The 17,974-nt window shown below is 45.6% G+C and overlaps 1 protein-coding gene across 8 annotated transcripts in view; it reads left to right on the top strand.

Moving 5' to 3' along the window:
- mtss1lb (MTSS I-BAR domain containing 2b) overlaps positions 1–17,974 on the top strand; it is a 199,851-nt gene that overhangs the window by 150,721 nt on the left and 31,156 nt on the right. For 6 of the 8 annotated variants that reach the window (XM_059992516.1, XM_059992514.1, XM_059992515.1 and 3 more), the window contains exons 8-10: positions 390–497; positions 13,901–13,998; positions 15,625–15,835. In XM_059992516.1, coding sequence (XP_059848499.1) covers positions 390–497; positions 13,901–13,998; positions 15,625–15,835 — 417 coding nt within the window. The remainder of the gene's footprint in view (positions 1–389; positions 498–13,900; positions 13,999–15,624; positions 15,836–17,974) is intronic. The other 2 variants (XM_059992513.1, XM_059992518.1) reach the window with 1 other exon arrangement.

Here is a 17,974-nt window from a genome sequence, read left to right as displayed (position 1 = left end):
GAGTAGTCATCCTCCCTAAATGGAATCCCTCAAATAGATCATGCCCAGTGACATATCTTCGGCAATCCCTTATCCTGTATGTGAAGAATCTGGATTAGATTGGAGGACTCACTCCCAGTGTTACACTCCTGACTCTATTCCCTTAGCAAGGGAAGGGTTAAAGCCATCCTGTTCTCCTATTACTGCTTTGGAATCTGGTACGGGTGAGAGAGCTTGTTTGGTTTTGACTGTGATGCCCTGAAGTCAATTATACTCTGGGTTTGCGTGCAAAGAGTTTTGAAACTCTGTCTCTAGTTCATCATGCTCTTTCCTCTGGGCAGGGAAGGAAGAGTGCAGCCATTTGGCCCACTCGCCAGGCATGCCAGGTTTAACATGCTGTCTTTCTCTAGGATGGGGAGATCGCGATGCTGGGTGAGATCACCCACCTCCAGGCAATTGTTGATGATCTTGTCATCCAGACAGCAGAACCACAGAAGCTGCCTCCAGCCAGTGAGCAGGTAAGGATAGACCACGGTGTGCAGCATCCTCTACACTTCCTCTAGTGGCACGGGCATGTGGCTGGAGTGAATGGATGCCTCCACTGGTCCATTACTGTGTAGGTGGTCAACACAGTATGCATGAGTTGGTGGGTGCATACGTGCATGGATGAGTGGGTGTGGTAGTGTGTGAATGAGTGGTGAGTGGATATGTGCATGGTGTATGATTGCCTGATGGGTTGGTGGATGCATGCATGGGTGGTTATGTCTGCAGGGTGGAGGTGGAAGTGGACATGACTGGTGTGCATGGGTGAGTGGGTGAGTATGTATTGAGGCTGCATTAGTAGATGAAATGGGGCTGAAGGAACAGTTCTCATCCCAGGGCACATGGAATCACAGTACAAAGATGTGACATTGAGGGCAGGGCTACCATTGTCTCAGGTCTTAGTCCAGGCTGCGAGTTGTTAGCTGGGGTAGATGTGACCCAAAGCAGTGGTTAATTCCAGTGTAATTGGTTAGCCTAAAACTGCTCAGAGGGCAGTGCAGTCAGTGAGTTATCTCGCAGATCAGCAATCTCACCCTGCCCTTGTTCAAAAGCACAACTGTTCAAGGCAACTTTTCAACCAATAATAGGTACGTTGCATCTGGAATTATTTCCAGGTTGCGGATGATTCCCTTCCACGCCGCCCTGACATACAAGTAGCCCCCCATTTTACAAATGTTCGCTTTACGACAGCTCGTAAGAGACCTACATTAGTACCTGTTTTCGCTAACCAAAGAGGATTTTTGCTTTTACGATAAAAAGACGCCCTCTTTATACGTGTGTTACCCCAAGAAAGACTACAATGACCGTGAAGCCTTGTTGGGGCAGCTGTGCGCACATGCTTGTATGTGCCAATTTTTTTTTCCTCCACATCGATTTTGGCTTGCTGTCTTCCCGATTTTGATAAGTGAAACTATACTGTACATACAATATTTCTATTTTATATAGGCTGTATATCATATCATTCCTGCTTTCACTATATGTTAGTGTTATTTTAGGTTTTATGTGTTACTTGGTTTGATTTGGTAGGTTATTTTTTTGGGTCCGGAAACACTCAGAAATTTTTTCCGTATAATTTAATGGTAATTGCTTCTTTGCTTTACGATGTTTTGGCTTACAAATGGTTTCATAGGAACGCTCTACCTTCGGATAGCAGGGGAAACCTGTATTGGGAAATCGTGTACTAGTCAAGTTACAGCAGTGGTTTGCCATTGCCTTCTGCCGGGTGAGTTTTTTTTTTAAGAGGTCACCAGCTCTTAATAGGAGCCGGCTGTATTTGAACTCAGGACCTCTCGCCCTGAAGACCAGCGCTGATGCCACTATGCCACCAGCTGGCTGAACCCATAATATAAACATAGAAAACCTACAGCACAATACAGGCCATTCAGCCCACAATGCTGTGCCGAGCATGTACTTACTTTAGAAATTACTTTGGATTACCCATAACCCTCCACTTTTCTAAGCTCCATGTAAAAAGACCCTATCATATCAGCCTCCACCACTGTCGCTGGCAGCCCATCCCATCCAATCACCACTCTGCGTAAAACAACTTGCCTCTGACATCTCCTCTGTACCTACTTTCAAGAACCCTAAAACTGTGCCCTGTCATGTTAGCCATTTCAGCCCCGGGAAAAAGTCTCTGACTATCTACACAATTAATGCCTCTCATCATCTTATAGGCCTCTATCAGGTCACCTTTCATCCTCCGTCGCTCCATGGAGAAAAGGCTGAGTTCACTCAGCTTATTCTCATAAGGCATGCTCCCTAATCCAGGCAACATCCTTGTAAATCTTCTCTGAACCCTTTCTATAGTTTCCACCTCTTTCCTGTAGTGAGGTGACCAGAATTGAGCACAGTGCTCCAAATGGGTCTGACCAGGGTCCTGTATAGCTGTACATTACCTCTCGGCTCTTAAACTCAATCCCATTTTTGATGGCCAATGCATAGTATCATCAGAGCAAGGATCGGAAAAGCCCAACATGCCTTCACAACCCTGCGACCTGTTTGGAGATCTACGGCCATCTCTGTCAAAGCTAAGCTCCGTATATTCAGCTCCAATGTGAAAGCCATCCTGCTATATGGATCCGAAACATGGAGAATCACTAACACCAGCTGCAACAAGATCCAGACCTTTCTCAACAAATGCCTCCGACAGATCCTCTGCCTCAAGTGGTACGACAGAGTGTCAAACCTAGACCTAAGGAAGAGAGCAAACCGAGAGCCCATTGTATTCCAGATAAGGAGGAGGAAGTGGAGATGGGTCAGCCACACATTGACACACTCGGCAATCACTTGAATGGAATCCACAAGGGAAGAGAAGAAGAGGTCGCCCAAAGCAAACCTGGAGGCGTAGGCTTTGGGATGAACTGAAAGCCGCCGGCCAAACTTGGGAGACTGCAAAAACATCTGCGAGAGATCGCAGAAAGTGGAGGACTTTTGTCGAGGCCCTATGCCCCATAGGGAGTGAAAAGGATTAAAGTGAGTAAAGTAAATGCACCGTATGCCTTCATAACCACAGAGTCAACCTGCGCAACAGCTTTGAGTATCCTATGGACTCGGACCCCAAGATCCCTCTGATCCTCCACACTGCCAAGAAGTTTCAAGAAGTTTTTGAATGGTGCTCAGGGAACCTGGTTCATTGTTTAATCCCCGCACTGGGACTGTCTAGTGCGGGACTCCTGCTTGACGACTGTGAGCTACCTGAATTGGAAGCCTTTCCAGTACCTTTTCCTACCTTCTGCCTCTGAATGTCTGGGCACACATCGCTCAGCTGCATCTGTAGTGTTCTTCTGCTACTGGACATGGAGCCATTTTGGGTCAGGAGGTCCCTGAATTATTGTGGTAGCTTACAAATCCAAGGTGCACATAAGTGGCAGCAGTCCTGTTGGAATGTAATAGAACTCGACTTAATGAATTGACTATGAATGCAGACTCGATGGGCTGAGTGGCCTTATTCTGCTCATACATCTTACAGTATTGTGTCTTATGAATGTAAACATGAAAAGACGTTGCACGGGCTATTTTTGTAAATAATTTTCCTTATTATGAATGAAGTTTACTTTGATATATTTTTAAAAAACTCCCCTGCTAAAAACAGCAATATACCATTCCTGTGGGCTGGGCTGTGGTTTTGTGTGTCACATCATAGCTAGAACCATAGAACCATAGAATATTACGACACAGAAACAGACCTTTTGACCCTTCTTGGCTGTGCCAAACAACTTTTCTGCCTAGTCCCACTGACCCCCACCTGGACCATATCCCTCCATACACCTCTCATCCATGTACCTGTTCAAGTTTTTCTTAAATGTTAAAAGTGAGCCCATGTTTACCACTTCATCTGGCAGCTCATTCCACACTCCCACCACTCTCTGTGTGAAGAAGCCCCCCACCCCCATGTTCCCTTTAAACTTTTCCCTTTTCACCCTTAACCCATGTCCTCTTTTTTTTCTCCCCTAGCCTCAGTGGAAAAAGCCTTCTTGCATTCACTCTATCTATACCAGTCTTAATTTTATATACCTCTTTCAAATCTCCCCTCATTCTTCTACGCTCCAGGGAATAAAGTCCTTACCTATTCAACCTTTCTCGGTAACTCAGTTTCTCAAGTCCCTGCACTCTTTCAACCTTATTAATATCCTTCCTGTAATTAGGTAACCAAAACTGCACATAATACTCCAAATTCAGCCTCACCAATGTCTTATACAACCTCACCATAACATTCCAACTCTTATATTCAATACTTTGATTTATAAAGGCCAATATGCGTAGGGTCATATAGGCTCTTTACTACCCTATCTAACTGTGACGCCACTTTTAGGGAATTATGTATCTGTATTCCTGGATCCCTCTGTTTTACTGCACTCCTCAGTGTCCTCCCATTTACCTTGTATGTTCTGCCTTGGTTTGTCCTTCCAAAGTGCAATACCTCACACATGTCTGCATTAAACTCTATCTGCCATTTGTCAGCCCATTTTTCCAGCTGGTCCAATTCCCTCTGCAATCTTTGAAAACCTTCCTCACTGTCCACTGCACCTCCAATCTTTGTATCAACAACAAATTTGCTGATCCAATCTCCACATTATCATCCAAATGATTGATATAGATGACAAGTAACAATGGACCCAGCACTGATCCCTGTGGCACACCACTAGTCACAGGCCTCCACTCAGAGAAGCAATCCTCCACTACCACTCTCTGACTTCTCCCAATGAGCCAATGTCTAATCCAATTTACTACCTCTCCACGTATACCTAGCGACTGAATCTTCCTAACTAACCTCCCAAGCGGGATCTTGTCAAAGGCCCTACTGAAGTCCATGTGTACAATATCCACTGCCTTCCCTTCATCCACTTTCCTGGTAACCTCCTGGAAAAACTCTAATAGATTGGTTAAACATGACCTACCATTCACAAAGTCACATTGACTCTCCCTAATAAGTCCCTGTCTATCTAAATACTTGTAGATCCTATCTCTTAGTATTCCATCCAATAATTTGCCGACTTCAAACTTACTGGCCTATAATTTCTCGGATTACTTTTAGAGCCTTTTTTAAACAACCGAACAACATGAGCTATCCTCCAATCCTCCGACACCTCACCCATAGATACTGACATTTTAAATATATCTACCAGGGCCCCTGCAATTTCAACACTAGTCTCTTTCAAGGTCCGAGGGACTGCTCTGTCAGATCCTGGGGATTTATCTATTATGATTTGCCTCAAGATGGCAAGCACCTTCTCCTCTTTAATCTGTATAGGTTCCATGGCCTCACTATTTGCCTTATTTCCATTGACTCCATGCCAGTTTCCTTAGTAAATACAGTTGCAAAAAACCATTTAAGATCTCTCCCATTTCTTTTGGTTCCATACATAGCCGATCACTCTGATCTTAAAGAAGACTAATTTTATCCCTTATTATCCTTTTGCTCTTAATATACCTGTAGAAGCTCATCGGATTATCCCTCACCTTGACTGCCAAAACAACCTCATGTCTTCTTTTAGCCCTCCTGATTTCTTCCTTAAATATTTTCTTGCACTTTTTATACTCCTCAAGCACCTTATTTGCTCCTTGTTGCCTATACTTGTCATGTATCTCTCTCTTCATCATCAGATTTCCAATAACCCTCGAAAACCAAGGTTCCTCATTCTTACTCACTTTGCCTTTGACCCTGACAGGAACATACAAACTCTGCACTCTCAAAATTTCTCCTTTGAAGGCCTCCCACTTACCAATCACATCCTGGCCAGAGAACAACCTGTCCCAATCCACGCTTTTTAGATCCTTTCTCATTTTTTCAAATTTGGCCTTTTTCCAGTTTAGAACCTTAATCCGAGGACCAGATCTATCTTTATCCATGACCAAGTTGAAACTAATGGTGTTATGATCACTGGAACACACACTTCTGTTACTTGTCTTGTCAAGTCAAGTCACTTTTATTGTCATTTCAACCATAACTGCTGGTACAGTACATAGTAAAAATGAGACAACGTTTTTCAGAACCATGGTGTTACATGACACAGTACAAAAACTAGACTGAACTACGTAAAAAAAAAACAACACAGAGAAACTACACTAGACTACAGACCTACACAGGACTGCGTAAAGTGCACAAAACAGTGCAGGCATTACAATAAATAATAAACAGGACTATAGGACAAGCCGTCAGTCCAGGCTCTGGGTATTGAGGAGTCTGATAGCTTAGGGGGAAGAAACTGTTACATAGTCTGGTTGTGAGAGCCCGAGTGCTTTGGAGCCTTTTCCCAGATGGCAGGAGGGAGAAGAGATAGTATGAGGGATGCATGGGGTCCTTCATAATGCTGTTTCCTTTGCGGATGCAGCATGTAGTGTAAGTGTCCGTGATAGCGGGAAGAGACCCCGATGATCTTCTCAGCACACCTCACTATCTGCTGCAGGGTCTTGTGATCCGAGATGGTGCAATTTCCAAACCAGGCAGTGATGCAGCTGCTCAGGATGCTCTCAAATACAACCCCTGTAGGATGTGATGAGGATGGGGGATGGGAGATGGACTTTCCTCAGCCTTCGCAGAAAGTAGAGACGCTGCTGGGCTTTCTTTGCTGTGGAGCTGGTGTTGAGGGACCAGGTGTGATTCTGCACCAGGTGAACACCAAGAAATGTGGTGCTCTTAACGATCTCTACTGAGGAGCCGTCGATGTTCAGCGGGGAGTGGTCGCTCCGTGTCCTCCTGAAGTCAACAACCATCTCTTTTGTTTTGTTCACATTAAGAGACAGGTTGTTGGCTGCACAGTCCATTAGCCGCTGCACCTCCTCTCTAGCTGACACGTTGTTGCTGATGAGACCCACCACGGTTGTGTCATCAGCGAACTTGATGATGTGGTTCGAGCTGTGTGTTGCAGCACAGTCGTGGGTCAGCAGAGTGAACAGCAGTGGACTGAGCACACAGTCCTGGGGGGTCCCCGTGCTCACTGTGATGGTGTTGGAGATGCTCCTAACTTGTTTCCTAAAAGGAGATCTAATATTGCATCATCATTGGTTGGTACCTCAATATATTAATTCAGAAAACTTTCCTGAACACATTTTACAAATCTTAACCCGTCTAGACCTTTAACGGTATGGGAGTCCCAATCAATATATGGAAAATTAAAATCCCCTGCAATCACAACTTTCTGTCTCCTGCAGTTGTCTGCTATCTCTTTGCAGATTTGCTCTTCCAATTCTTGCTGACTATTGGGTGGTCTATAATACAACCCCATTATTGTGTTCATTCCTTTCCTGTTTCTCAGCTCCACCCATAGAACCCCAGTAGACAAGCCTTCTAATCTGTCCTGCCTGAACACTGCTGTAACATTTTCTCTGACTAGCAATGCCTCTATCACGTCTGAAACATCAGAACCCTGGAACATTAAGCTGTCAGTCCTGCCCCGCCTGTAGCCAACTTTCACTAATGGCTATAATGTCATAATTCCATGTGTCAGTTCACACTCTTAGCTCATCAGCCCTCCCAACAATACTCCTCGCATTGAAATAGACACAGCTCAGAAGACTATTACCACTACAGACAAACCTTCTATTTCTGACTTTGCATAAGCTTTTAACATCATTTATTTTCACCCCCGCTCCACTATCTGCTCTGGCACTCTGGTTCCCATCCCCCTGCAAATCTAGTTTAAACCCTCCCCAACAGCACTAGCAAACCTCCCTGCAAGGATATTGGACCCCTGTAGTTCAGGTGTAACCTGTCTCTCTTGTAGAGGTCCCACCTGCCCCAGAAGAGGTCCCAATGATCCAAAAATCTGAAACCCTGCCCTGTACACCAGTTCCTCAGCCGCATGTTCATCCTCCAGAGCATCCTACACTTACCCTCACTGGCACGTGTCACAGGTAGCAATCCTGAGATTACCACCCTCGATGTTCTGCTTTTTAACTTCCTACCAAGCTCTCTATACTCACTCTCCAGGACTGCCTCACTCTTTCTTCCTACGTTATTGGTACTGATGTGTACCATGACATCTGGCTGATCACCCATTTCAGAATGCTGTGCACGCGATCAGAGACATCCCTGACCCTGGCACCCGGGAGGCAACAAACCATCTGGGAGTCTCTGTCACGACTACAGAACCTCCTGTATGTACCTCTAACTATCGAGTCCCCTATCACTACCGCTCTCCTCTTCTTCCACCCTCCCTTCTGCACTGCAGAACCAGACTCAGTGCCAGAAATCAGGCTGCCACAGCTCGTCCCTGGTAAGTCATCCCCCCCAGCAGTATCCAAATCAGTAGACTTGTTGTGAGGGGAATGGCCACACCAGCTCTGCCTACCCTTTCCCCATCCCAATTACCTGTTTGTTGCTCCTTTGGCATAACTACCTCCCTGAAACTACTATCTATAAATTTCTCATTCTCCCGAATGATCCGGAGGTCATCCATCTCCTGCTCCAGTTCCCTAACGCAGTTTGTTAGGAGCTGCAGCTGGCTGCACTTCTTGCAGGTGTTGTCATCAGAGACACCAGAGGTCTCCCTGACTTCCCACATCCTGCAAGAGGAGCATTCCAGGATCCTGCCTGCATTCTCTCTAAACTTACTGGTTCAAAAAGAAATCAAATGAGAATCAACAACAACAACCTACCGTCACTTCTGCCTGTTGAGCCAAAGCCATCCCACTCTGACTCAGTCCACTCCGACAATGGCCGCTTTGCTAGACAGAATTTCTTTTATAGTGCGCTAGCTGACCAGCTGTCTTCAGCTCCTATTGCTTGGCCGTTTTTAAAAAAACTGAAAAAGCCCGCAAATCCTCTCCTTTTCAAGCTCTGGCGAAGTTGTGGTGTACTTCACAACTAGCAGTAGATAAAACTAGAGGATGTAGATTTAGAGTGAAGGTTAAGAGATTTAGAGGGGACCCTTTCTCACCCAGAGAGTGATGAGTATCTGGAGCACACTGGAAGCAAAGTCACTTTGCCTGGGGATAGGAGGTAACAGTCATAAACAAAGATGACATTAGCATTATTTGTCACAAGTACATGGAAAGATTCAGTGAAGTGTTTCATTTGACCAACACAGTCCAAGGCTTTGCTGGGAGCGGTCTGCAAGTGTCACCACAATTCTGGTGCTACCCCACAACTTGGTAATGCTCTCCCTTTTGGAATGTGTGAAGAAACCCACGTGATCATGGGGAGAACATACAAGCTCCTTCAGTAATTGAAGCCCAATACGCAGGTGGCGCTGTACAGCATCACCTTAACCAGAATGCGACCATGCTGCCCTGTGCCACGTTGCTGGAAGCTGGGATTAATAGAGGCAGACGCCCATGTACCATCATGGCTGTGATGGGTCAAATGACCTGTTTCCACTTTGTATGATTGGGATGATGTTTTTGCAGGGAAATGTACTATGGATATGTGATCAATGTTTAGGGTTCTCTTGCAGGATGTTAGAGATAAATTTGTTCCACTGAGGAAGATAAAGAATGATAGGGTGAAGGAACCATGGGTGACAAGTGAGGTGGAAAATCTAGTCAGGTGGAAGAAGGCAGCATACATGAGGTTTAGGAAGCAAGGATCACATGGGGCTATTGAGGAATATAGGGTAGCAAGAAGGGAGCTTAAGAAGGGGCTGAGCAGAGCAAGAAGGGGGCATGAGAAGGCCTTGGCGAGTAGGGTAAAGGAAAACCCCGAGGCATTTTTCAATTGTGAAGAACAAAAGGATGACAGGAGTGAAGGTAGGACTGATTAGAGATAAAGGTGGGAAGATGTGCCTGGAGGCTGTGGAAGTGAGCGAGGTCCTCAATGGATACTTCTGTTTGGTATTCATCAATGAGAGGGAACTTGATGACAGTGAGGACAATATGAATGAGGTTGAAGTGTTGAAGTTCTGGAGCATGTTGATATTAAGGGAGAAGAGGTGTTGGAGTTGTTAAAATAGATTAGGACGGATACGTCCCCAGGGACTGACAGAATATTCCCCAGGCTGCTCCATGAGGCAAGTTAAGAGATTGCTGAGCTCTGGCTAGGATCTTTTTGTCCTCGGGAATGGTACCGGGGGACTAGAGGGAGGCGAATGTTGCCCCTTGTTCAAAAAAGATAGTAGGGATAGTCCGGGTAATTATAGACCAGTGAGCCTTACGTCTGTGGTGGGGAAAGCTGTTGGAAAAGATTCTTAGGTATAGGACCTATGGGCATTTAGAGAATCATGGTCTGATCAGGGACAGTCAGCATGGCTTTGTGAAGGGCAGATCGTGTCTAACAAGCCTGATAGAGTTCTTTGAGAAGGTGACCAGGCATATTGATGAGGGTAGTGCAGTGGATGTGATCTACATGGATTTTAGTAAGGCATTTGACAAGGTTCCACACGGTAGGCTTATTCAGAAAGTCAGAAGGCATGGGATTCAGGGAAGTTTAGCCAGCTGGATTCTGAATTGGCTTGCCTGCAGAAAGTAGAGGGTTGTGGTGGAGGGAGTAAATTCAGATTGGAGGGTTGTGACTAGTGGTGTCCCACAAGGATCTGTTCTGGGACCTCTACTTTTCGTGATTTTTATTAACGATGTAGATGTGGGGGTAGAAGAGTGGGTTGGCAAATTTGCAGACAACACAAAGGTTGGTGGTATTGTGGATAGTGTAGAGGATTGTCAAAGATTGCAGAGAGACATTGATAGGATGCAGAAGTGGGCGGAGAAGTGCCAGATGGAGTTCAACCCGGAGAAGTGTGAGGTGGTACACTTTGGAAGGACAAACTCCAAGGCAGAGTACAAAGTAAATGGCAGGATACTTGGTAGTGTGGAGGATTAGGGGGATCTGGGGGGCACATGTCCACAGATCCCTGAAAGTTACCTCACAGGTAGATAGGGTAATTAAGAAGGCTTATGGGGTGTTAGCTTTCATAAGTCAAGGGATGGAGTTTAAGTGTCGTGAGGTAATGATGCAGCTCTATAAAACTCTGGTTAGGCCACACTTGGAGTACTGTGTCCAGTTCTGGTTGCCTCATTATAGGAAGGATGTGGAGACATTGGAAAGGGTACAGAGGAGATCTACCAGGATGCTGCCTGGTTTAGAGAGTATGGATTATGATCAAGATTAAGGGAGCTAGAGCTTTACTCTTTGGAGAGAAGAAGGATGAGAAGAGACATAATAGAGGTATGCAAGATATTAAAGGGAATAAATAGAGTGGACAGCCAGTGCCTCTTCCCCAGGGCACCACTGCTCATTACAAGAGGACATGACTTTAAGGTAAGGGGAGGGAAGTTCAAGGGGGATATTAGAGGAAGGTTTTTTACTCAGAGTATGGTTGGTGCGTGAAATGCACTGCCTGAGTCAGTGGTGGAGGCAGATACTCTAGTGTAATTTAAGACTACTAGACAGGTATATGGAGGATTTTAAGGTGGGGGGGGTTATATGGGAGGTAGGGTTCAAGGGTCAGCACAACATTGTGGGCTGAGGGCCTGTACTGTGCTGTACTCTATGTTCTATGTAAGCATGATTCCACATCAATATTACTGTCACTGGACTCACTTTCTACAGCTTATGTTCTCAGTATTATTTACAGACAGACATACTTTGATGGCCACAGGCAGGAATGACTTCCTATGACACTCAGTGTTGCATCTCGGTGGAATGAGTCTCTGGCTGAATGTACTCCTGTGCCTAATCAGTACATTATGGAGTGGATGGGAGTCATTGTCTAAGATGGCATGCAACTTGGACAGCATCCTCTTTTCAGACACCACCGTCAGAGAGTCCAGTTCCACCCCCACAACATCACTGGCCTTACGAATGAGTTTGTTGATACTGCTGGTGTCTGCTACCCTCAGCCTGCTGCCCCAGCACACAGCAGTAAACGTGATAGCACTGGCCTCCACAGCCTCGTATAACGTCCTCAGCATTGTCCGACAGATGTGAAAGGACCTCAGTCTCCTCAGGAAGTAGAGATGGCTCTGACCCTTCTTGTAGACAGCCTCAGTGTTCTTTGACCAGTCCAGTTTATTGGCCATTCGTATCCCCAGGTATTTGTAATCCTCCACCATGTCCACACTGACCCTTTGGACCTGGTGCCTTAGCCCTCCTCAGGTCCACCACCAGCTCCTAGTCTTTTTCACATTAAGCTGCAGATGATTCTGCTTGCACCATGTGACAAAGTTTCCCACCGTAGCCCTGTACTCAGCCTCATCTCCCTTGCTGATGCATCCAACTATGGCAGAGTCATCAGAAAACTGCTGAAGATGGCAAGACTCCGTGCAGTAGTTGAAGTCCGAGGTGTAGATGGTGAAGAGAAAGGGAGACAGGACAGTCCCCTGTGGAGCCCCAGTGCTGCTGACCACTCTGTCTGACACACAGTGTTATTTATTTATTATTTGTCCTTTGCCCATTAGATGTTATGTATAGTTCTTGATAACATTTTTTTGCATTTCTGTATTTTTCTGTAAGTGCCTGTAAGAAAAATGCATCTCAAGGTAGTATATGGTGACATATACATACTTTGATAAATAAATTCACTCTGAATTTCGAACTAGCTTTTTAAATTAAATTGTTTGGTAGCTTCAGTTTAAGTTGCACTGTTTGTAAGTCTGGTTTTGACACTCCTTTCCTACAAAGGTATGTTTCTCCGGGCTATTTCAGAATAATGGTCTGGAAGTTCGGGTAGGGAAAGGTGATCTAACCACAGTGCTGCCACCTGGGGTCTAATTTGTAGAGTTTACGAGGCTTAAAGAGCAAGGAGAAATTGAACCAGGTTTGCTGTTTCAGAGTAACTCTTGCCCTAACAGAGTACAAGGTTAGTGCCAAGGTCAGGAAATTCTGCATAGAGTGATTGACATGACTGTCAGGGTGGAGGTATTAATCCTGAAATTGTGTAAACTTTGGAATGTTTCATGCTGCCCATATCTGGATGAAAAAGCAAAATTGTCCAGTGGTGGTTTCGTCTGTCGTGGTCTGAGATAGACTTTGAAGGAAAAGGGAGTGGTCTGAGAAATAGATGTATGGATTGGACAGGAGTGGAGAGCCACATTGGTAGGGGAGAAGAGGTGGCGGATGCTAACGCTGGAGTCGGAAGATCATTCTGGACTAAAGGGAGCCCATTGTGGGAGAGATATTCCCAGTTTTGTTTCATCCATTCAGGGGACTTGGACTTTGCAGGCTGATCCAATGTTTTTTTTCCCCATCCCTAGTTACCCTGGAGAAGGTGGTGATGAGCTGCCATCTTGAACCACTGCAATCCTTGAGGTTTGGGTGCTGTTAGGGAGGGTTTTGACACAGTGATGGTGAGGAAACGGTGATAAATTCCCAAGTCAGATGGTATGTGACTTGGAGAACAACTTCCAGTTTCTGGTGGTGTCCGTGCTTTTGCTGCCGTTGTCCTTCCAGCTGGGAGAGGTGGTGGGTTTGGAAGGTGCTGTCTGAGGAGTCTGGCTGAGCTGTTCTGTGCATCCTGTAGACGGTACAAACTGTTGTTTCTGTGTGTTGGTGGCGGAGCGAGTGACTGATTGTGGATGGGATGACTTTCAAACGGACTGTTATATCCTGTATGGTATCGAGCTTCCTCAGTGTTGTTGAAGCTGCTCATATCCGGCAAGTGGAGAGTCTTCCATCAAGCTTTGTAGATGCTGGACAGGCTTTTGGGGAGTAAGGGGCTGGTCTGAGGAGGGCCTTTGGGAAAGTGATAGTCTAGGTGGAGTATCCCTATGGAGGAGGCAATCCCTTGGGACCAACTAACATCTACAGGTGCTGTGCACTCTGTGATATGGTCCAGTTTTGTGCAGGGCAGTTGGTGAGAATATTGTACTTATTGATAGCAGACATCTTAAAAGGACTGTTTACAATGGCATAAAATTACCGGTTGTATTGCTGGGCTCTGTTTCCCCGTAAAGTCTTGCTTGCCCCATATTCCCAGAGTAATCTACCTCTGTGTTTCTCCTGCAGGTGATTAAGGACCTGAAGGGCTCTGACTATACCTGGTCCTACCAGACTCCACCATCTTCCCCCAGCAGCTCGAGCTCCCGAAAATCCAGCATGTGTAGGTAGGTGCACGAGGTTTCTATCCTTTCATCTCTCCAGCTTAAAACTAGCTAGCGCTTCATGTGAAGGTTAACAGTGGGGAACAACACATTGTCGTATAAATAGTGTTTCAGTAAATCTGTCTTACAACCTCTCCAAGGCGTTGATGCCCTTCTCAAGGTGTCCTGAATTCAACAGTGAAACCAAGCATGACTCCCTTCTTTGTCCAGCTTATTCTTCTATTATTCAGGACAAGGACAACTTTGCACTGTCCCTGGAAAAACTGATGGGTTCTCGCCTATACCCAGGCCTCCGTTTACAGGATCTACTATTCCTCCTTCCCTGCATGGCTGATGACCACTGGGCTAAACAAAGTGTTGGAATTAACTGACTTAACTGGGCCTAACATATTGATGCAGTCATGAGAAAGCATGCCTGTGGCTATAATTCATTAGGGACCACTGCACATGACTCGGAAAAAGCTGCCGATGGTTGTAAACTCAGCCAGCACCATCATGGGCACTAGCCTTCCCACTATTGAGGACATCTTCAAAAGCGATGCCTCCAAAAGGTGGCATCAATCATTAAGGACCCCCACCACCCAGGACATGCCCTCTTCTCACTACTGTCAACGTGAAGGTAGAGGAGCCTGAAGACAAACACTCAACGTCTTAGAAACAGCCTCTTCCCCTCTACCATCAGATTTCTGAACAGTCAATGAACACATGAACACTACCTCAGTATATTGCTCTCTTTTGCAGTAATTTATATTTCTTGTAATGTAATTTATACGATATTTTATACATTGCATTGTACTGCAGCCTCAAAACAACAAATTTCACAACATACATCAGTGATAATACACCGGATTTTGATACTCTCTGCTGCATGCATTCATTAGGACTGTTGTTATAAGGACTCGCTATAAGTGGGGTTCTAAGAAAGGAGAGAAGACAGAAGGGAGGACAGAGTGCCAAGTACTGCCCATTAACCTGCCTTATAGGTTAACACGCAAGGCCCTGGACAGTAGTCTTATAACATGCAAGGCCATGGACAGCAATCCAGATACCTGAATTCAAATCTCTCCTCTGGTTTAAATTCAGTTCAGGATCTGCAATTTAACAAATCAAATTTTTAAGTACACCTAGACTCCCAAACCTGCAGTTTATCATAAAAACTAATTCAGAGGATGAAATCCGTGGACCTTCCCCTATCTGTGACACCAGCTTCATCTGCACTCTTGGTCAGCTTTGAAGTGACCAAGGGAGTCTTTTCTGGTTGTTCATACGGGCAGATAGAAAAATGAATACAGTGAAGAGATCTGTGAGGCACACAAAATGCTGGAGGAACTCAGCAGGTGAGACAGCATCTCTGGAGAGGAATGAACCATTGAATTTTCAGACCAAGACCTTTTATCTGTCCTGATGACATTTGACTGTTTATTCTTCTCTATAGGTGTTGAATGGCCTGTTGAGTTCCTCCAGTATTTTGTGTGTGTTGCTCTTGATTTCCAGCATTGCAGAATCTCATGTTTGTGAAGAACTTTCTGCCAGCTTTGTCTCTGACTGTATTTTCAGCAAGTCTGACCTTCTCTCAAATTGTCTTCCTACCCTCCTTCATATCCTTTCACCCTCCACATCCTTCCCCAGCAGTGTAAATAGTACAAACAGCAGCACTTCACGCTCCAGCGGATCCCAGACTCACTCGCCAAGTTCAAACTACCGCTACCGCAGTTTGGCTCAGCCCGCCAGTTCCAGCACCCGGCTCTCCAGTGTCTCTTCACATGATTCTGGCTTCATATCCCAGGATGCCATGTACTCCAAGCCACCGTCACCCATGCCATCAGATATAACCAGTCAGGTGAGTGCTGATGTTAGTGGCGAGAGCCTGTAGATAAAGTAGGAAGGAGCAGATGTAGGTCTATCACGTTTGTTCACACAGCACACAAACAGGCCCTTTGGCTCAGTCCACAGCAACTTCCCCCCCAATACAATTATCACGTTTAATCTCCCCACATTTCCATCTACTCCCCAACCCACTCGCTTGCAAAAAAGAACAGCGACAGTAACATCTAAAGTCCCTTCCCCCTCTCTCCCACACACAAAGAACTAACCCATCTGCCAAATGGGCACTGGAAAGAAAATGGCAGTAAACTGAGGAGACCAATAGAGAGTCCTATCACATAAATCTTGGAACATCGAACAGTCCTTCCGTAACTCAGAACTCACGCCCAGTCCAAATGGTGTCCTTCATTGGAAGCGATTGCTGACCCCCTTTGCTTTCACCTCAATTCTTCAATCTTCATCCCGCTTTGAATTGGAGTCGTCTTGCCATTGGTTGTTTCCATGTGTCAGCTTGTGTTCTCAGACATGTTCGGCCCCCCCCCACCACCCATCTCAGATCTCCACGAGGCAGTTCTCTGGACACAGCACTGTGCTGGGTCCTTCCATCGGGATTCAAACTGTACGTCACAGTTTCCGTAACACAAACAAAACAAAAAGAACAAACAGAAAGCGTAGAATAAGTGAAATAATTGGAAAGATTTGTTCTCTGGAAGATGTCATCCAGAAAGCTGTGAAAGCTCGCTGGCACCATCTTGACGGGAAGAAAGCACATGCTATTCCATATCAACCCACACAATGCTGGAGGAATTCAGCAGGCCAGGTAGCGTCTATGGACATTCGGGCTGAAACCCTTCGGCAGGACTGGAGGGGAAAAAAGTTGAGGAGTAGGTTTTTAGGGGAGGGGAGAGAAAAGCACCAAGTGATAGGTGAAACCTGGAGGTGGAAGGATGAAGTAAAGAACTGGGAAGTTGATTGGTGATGAAAACAGAAGGTCATGGAAAAAAGAAAAAGGCGGGGAAAGCACCAGAGGGAGGTGATGTGCAGGCAAGGAGATAAGGTGAGAGAGGGAAAACTGGCTGGGAGATGGTGAAGGAGGTGGAGGACATTACCAAAAGTTTGAGAAATCAATGTTCATACCATTAGGTTAGAGGCCTCGTCATGCTCTTTGCTCTCACGAAATGTTGCAGAATTGCCTTCCCAGATGATGAATCTCACTGTTGATCTCACCCAGCAGATCTGACTGCCTCAAGTATGAGCAGCATAACGTGCAGAGTTCCCACACATGGTGCCTTGGCACTTTGGCATCTGTCTGATTTGGATAAAGATCGTTAGATTAAGCCCAGGTAACGTGCTCAGTTTCTAGAGTGTGCTCGCAGCATGGCCAGAAGACAAACCAAAGAGAAAGCAGCATGAATCAGATAGAGGTGACTCACCAGAACTGGTTTTTCCCAACCTGCAGTAAAGCATGTCGCTACAAGAACCATTTCTGTTCACAGTGCCACTTGATTTTGTCACAGGGTTATGAGTGTGCTCACCCTGCTCTGAATGAAGACATGGCAGACTGAGAGCATAGCTGGCACAGCTGGTTCAATTCCACCTCAAGTCCTGTCCATATCGAGATTAGACTCTCTATCCATGACTGTCAGTTGCCTGTAGTGTAGCTCAGCGACCAGCTCCAGGGACCCGCGTTCCATCCTGACCTCGGGTGCTGTCGGTGAGGAGTTTTCACGTTCTCTCCTTAAATGTGCAGATTTCCCTCAGGGTGATCTGTTTCTTCCCACATCCCCAGGACTTAGATTGGTTGCTGTAAATTACCCCTAGAGTGTAGGTGAGTGGTAGAATCTCAGATGGGAGGGGAATTCATGTGGTGTGGAAAATTAGAACACAAGGTGAGTGTGCAGCTGATGAGCGCAACAGACTCAATAACCCATTTCCACGTCATATTTTTCTGTATGAAAAATATTTTTGGAATATTTTTCTATTCTGTAAATAAATGCGTAAAAGAGAATTGACATCATGTCTGCTCACAGTAAATGCCTTGTTAATCCACAACACACAATAGGCTGAGCATGTTCACAGTGCGAATCTTCCAAAGGTAGGGAGCATAATCCCTTTGCTGGAATCTGAAGGTCTTTTGAGAAAGTACAGATCACAG

Source organism: Hypanus sabinus, chromosome 17, assembly GCF_030144855.1.
Source record: "Hypanus sabinus isolate sHypSab1 chromosome 17, sHypSab1.hap1, whole genome shotgun sequence".
NCBI classification, from domain to species: domain Eukaryota; kingdom Metazoa; phylum Chordata; class Chondrichthyes; order Myliobatiformes; family Dasyatidae; genus Hypanus; species Hypanus sabinus.
The sequence above is the reverse complement of the archived record's forward strand: the minus strand, read 5'-3'. Positions and strand labels throughout refer to the sequence as shown.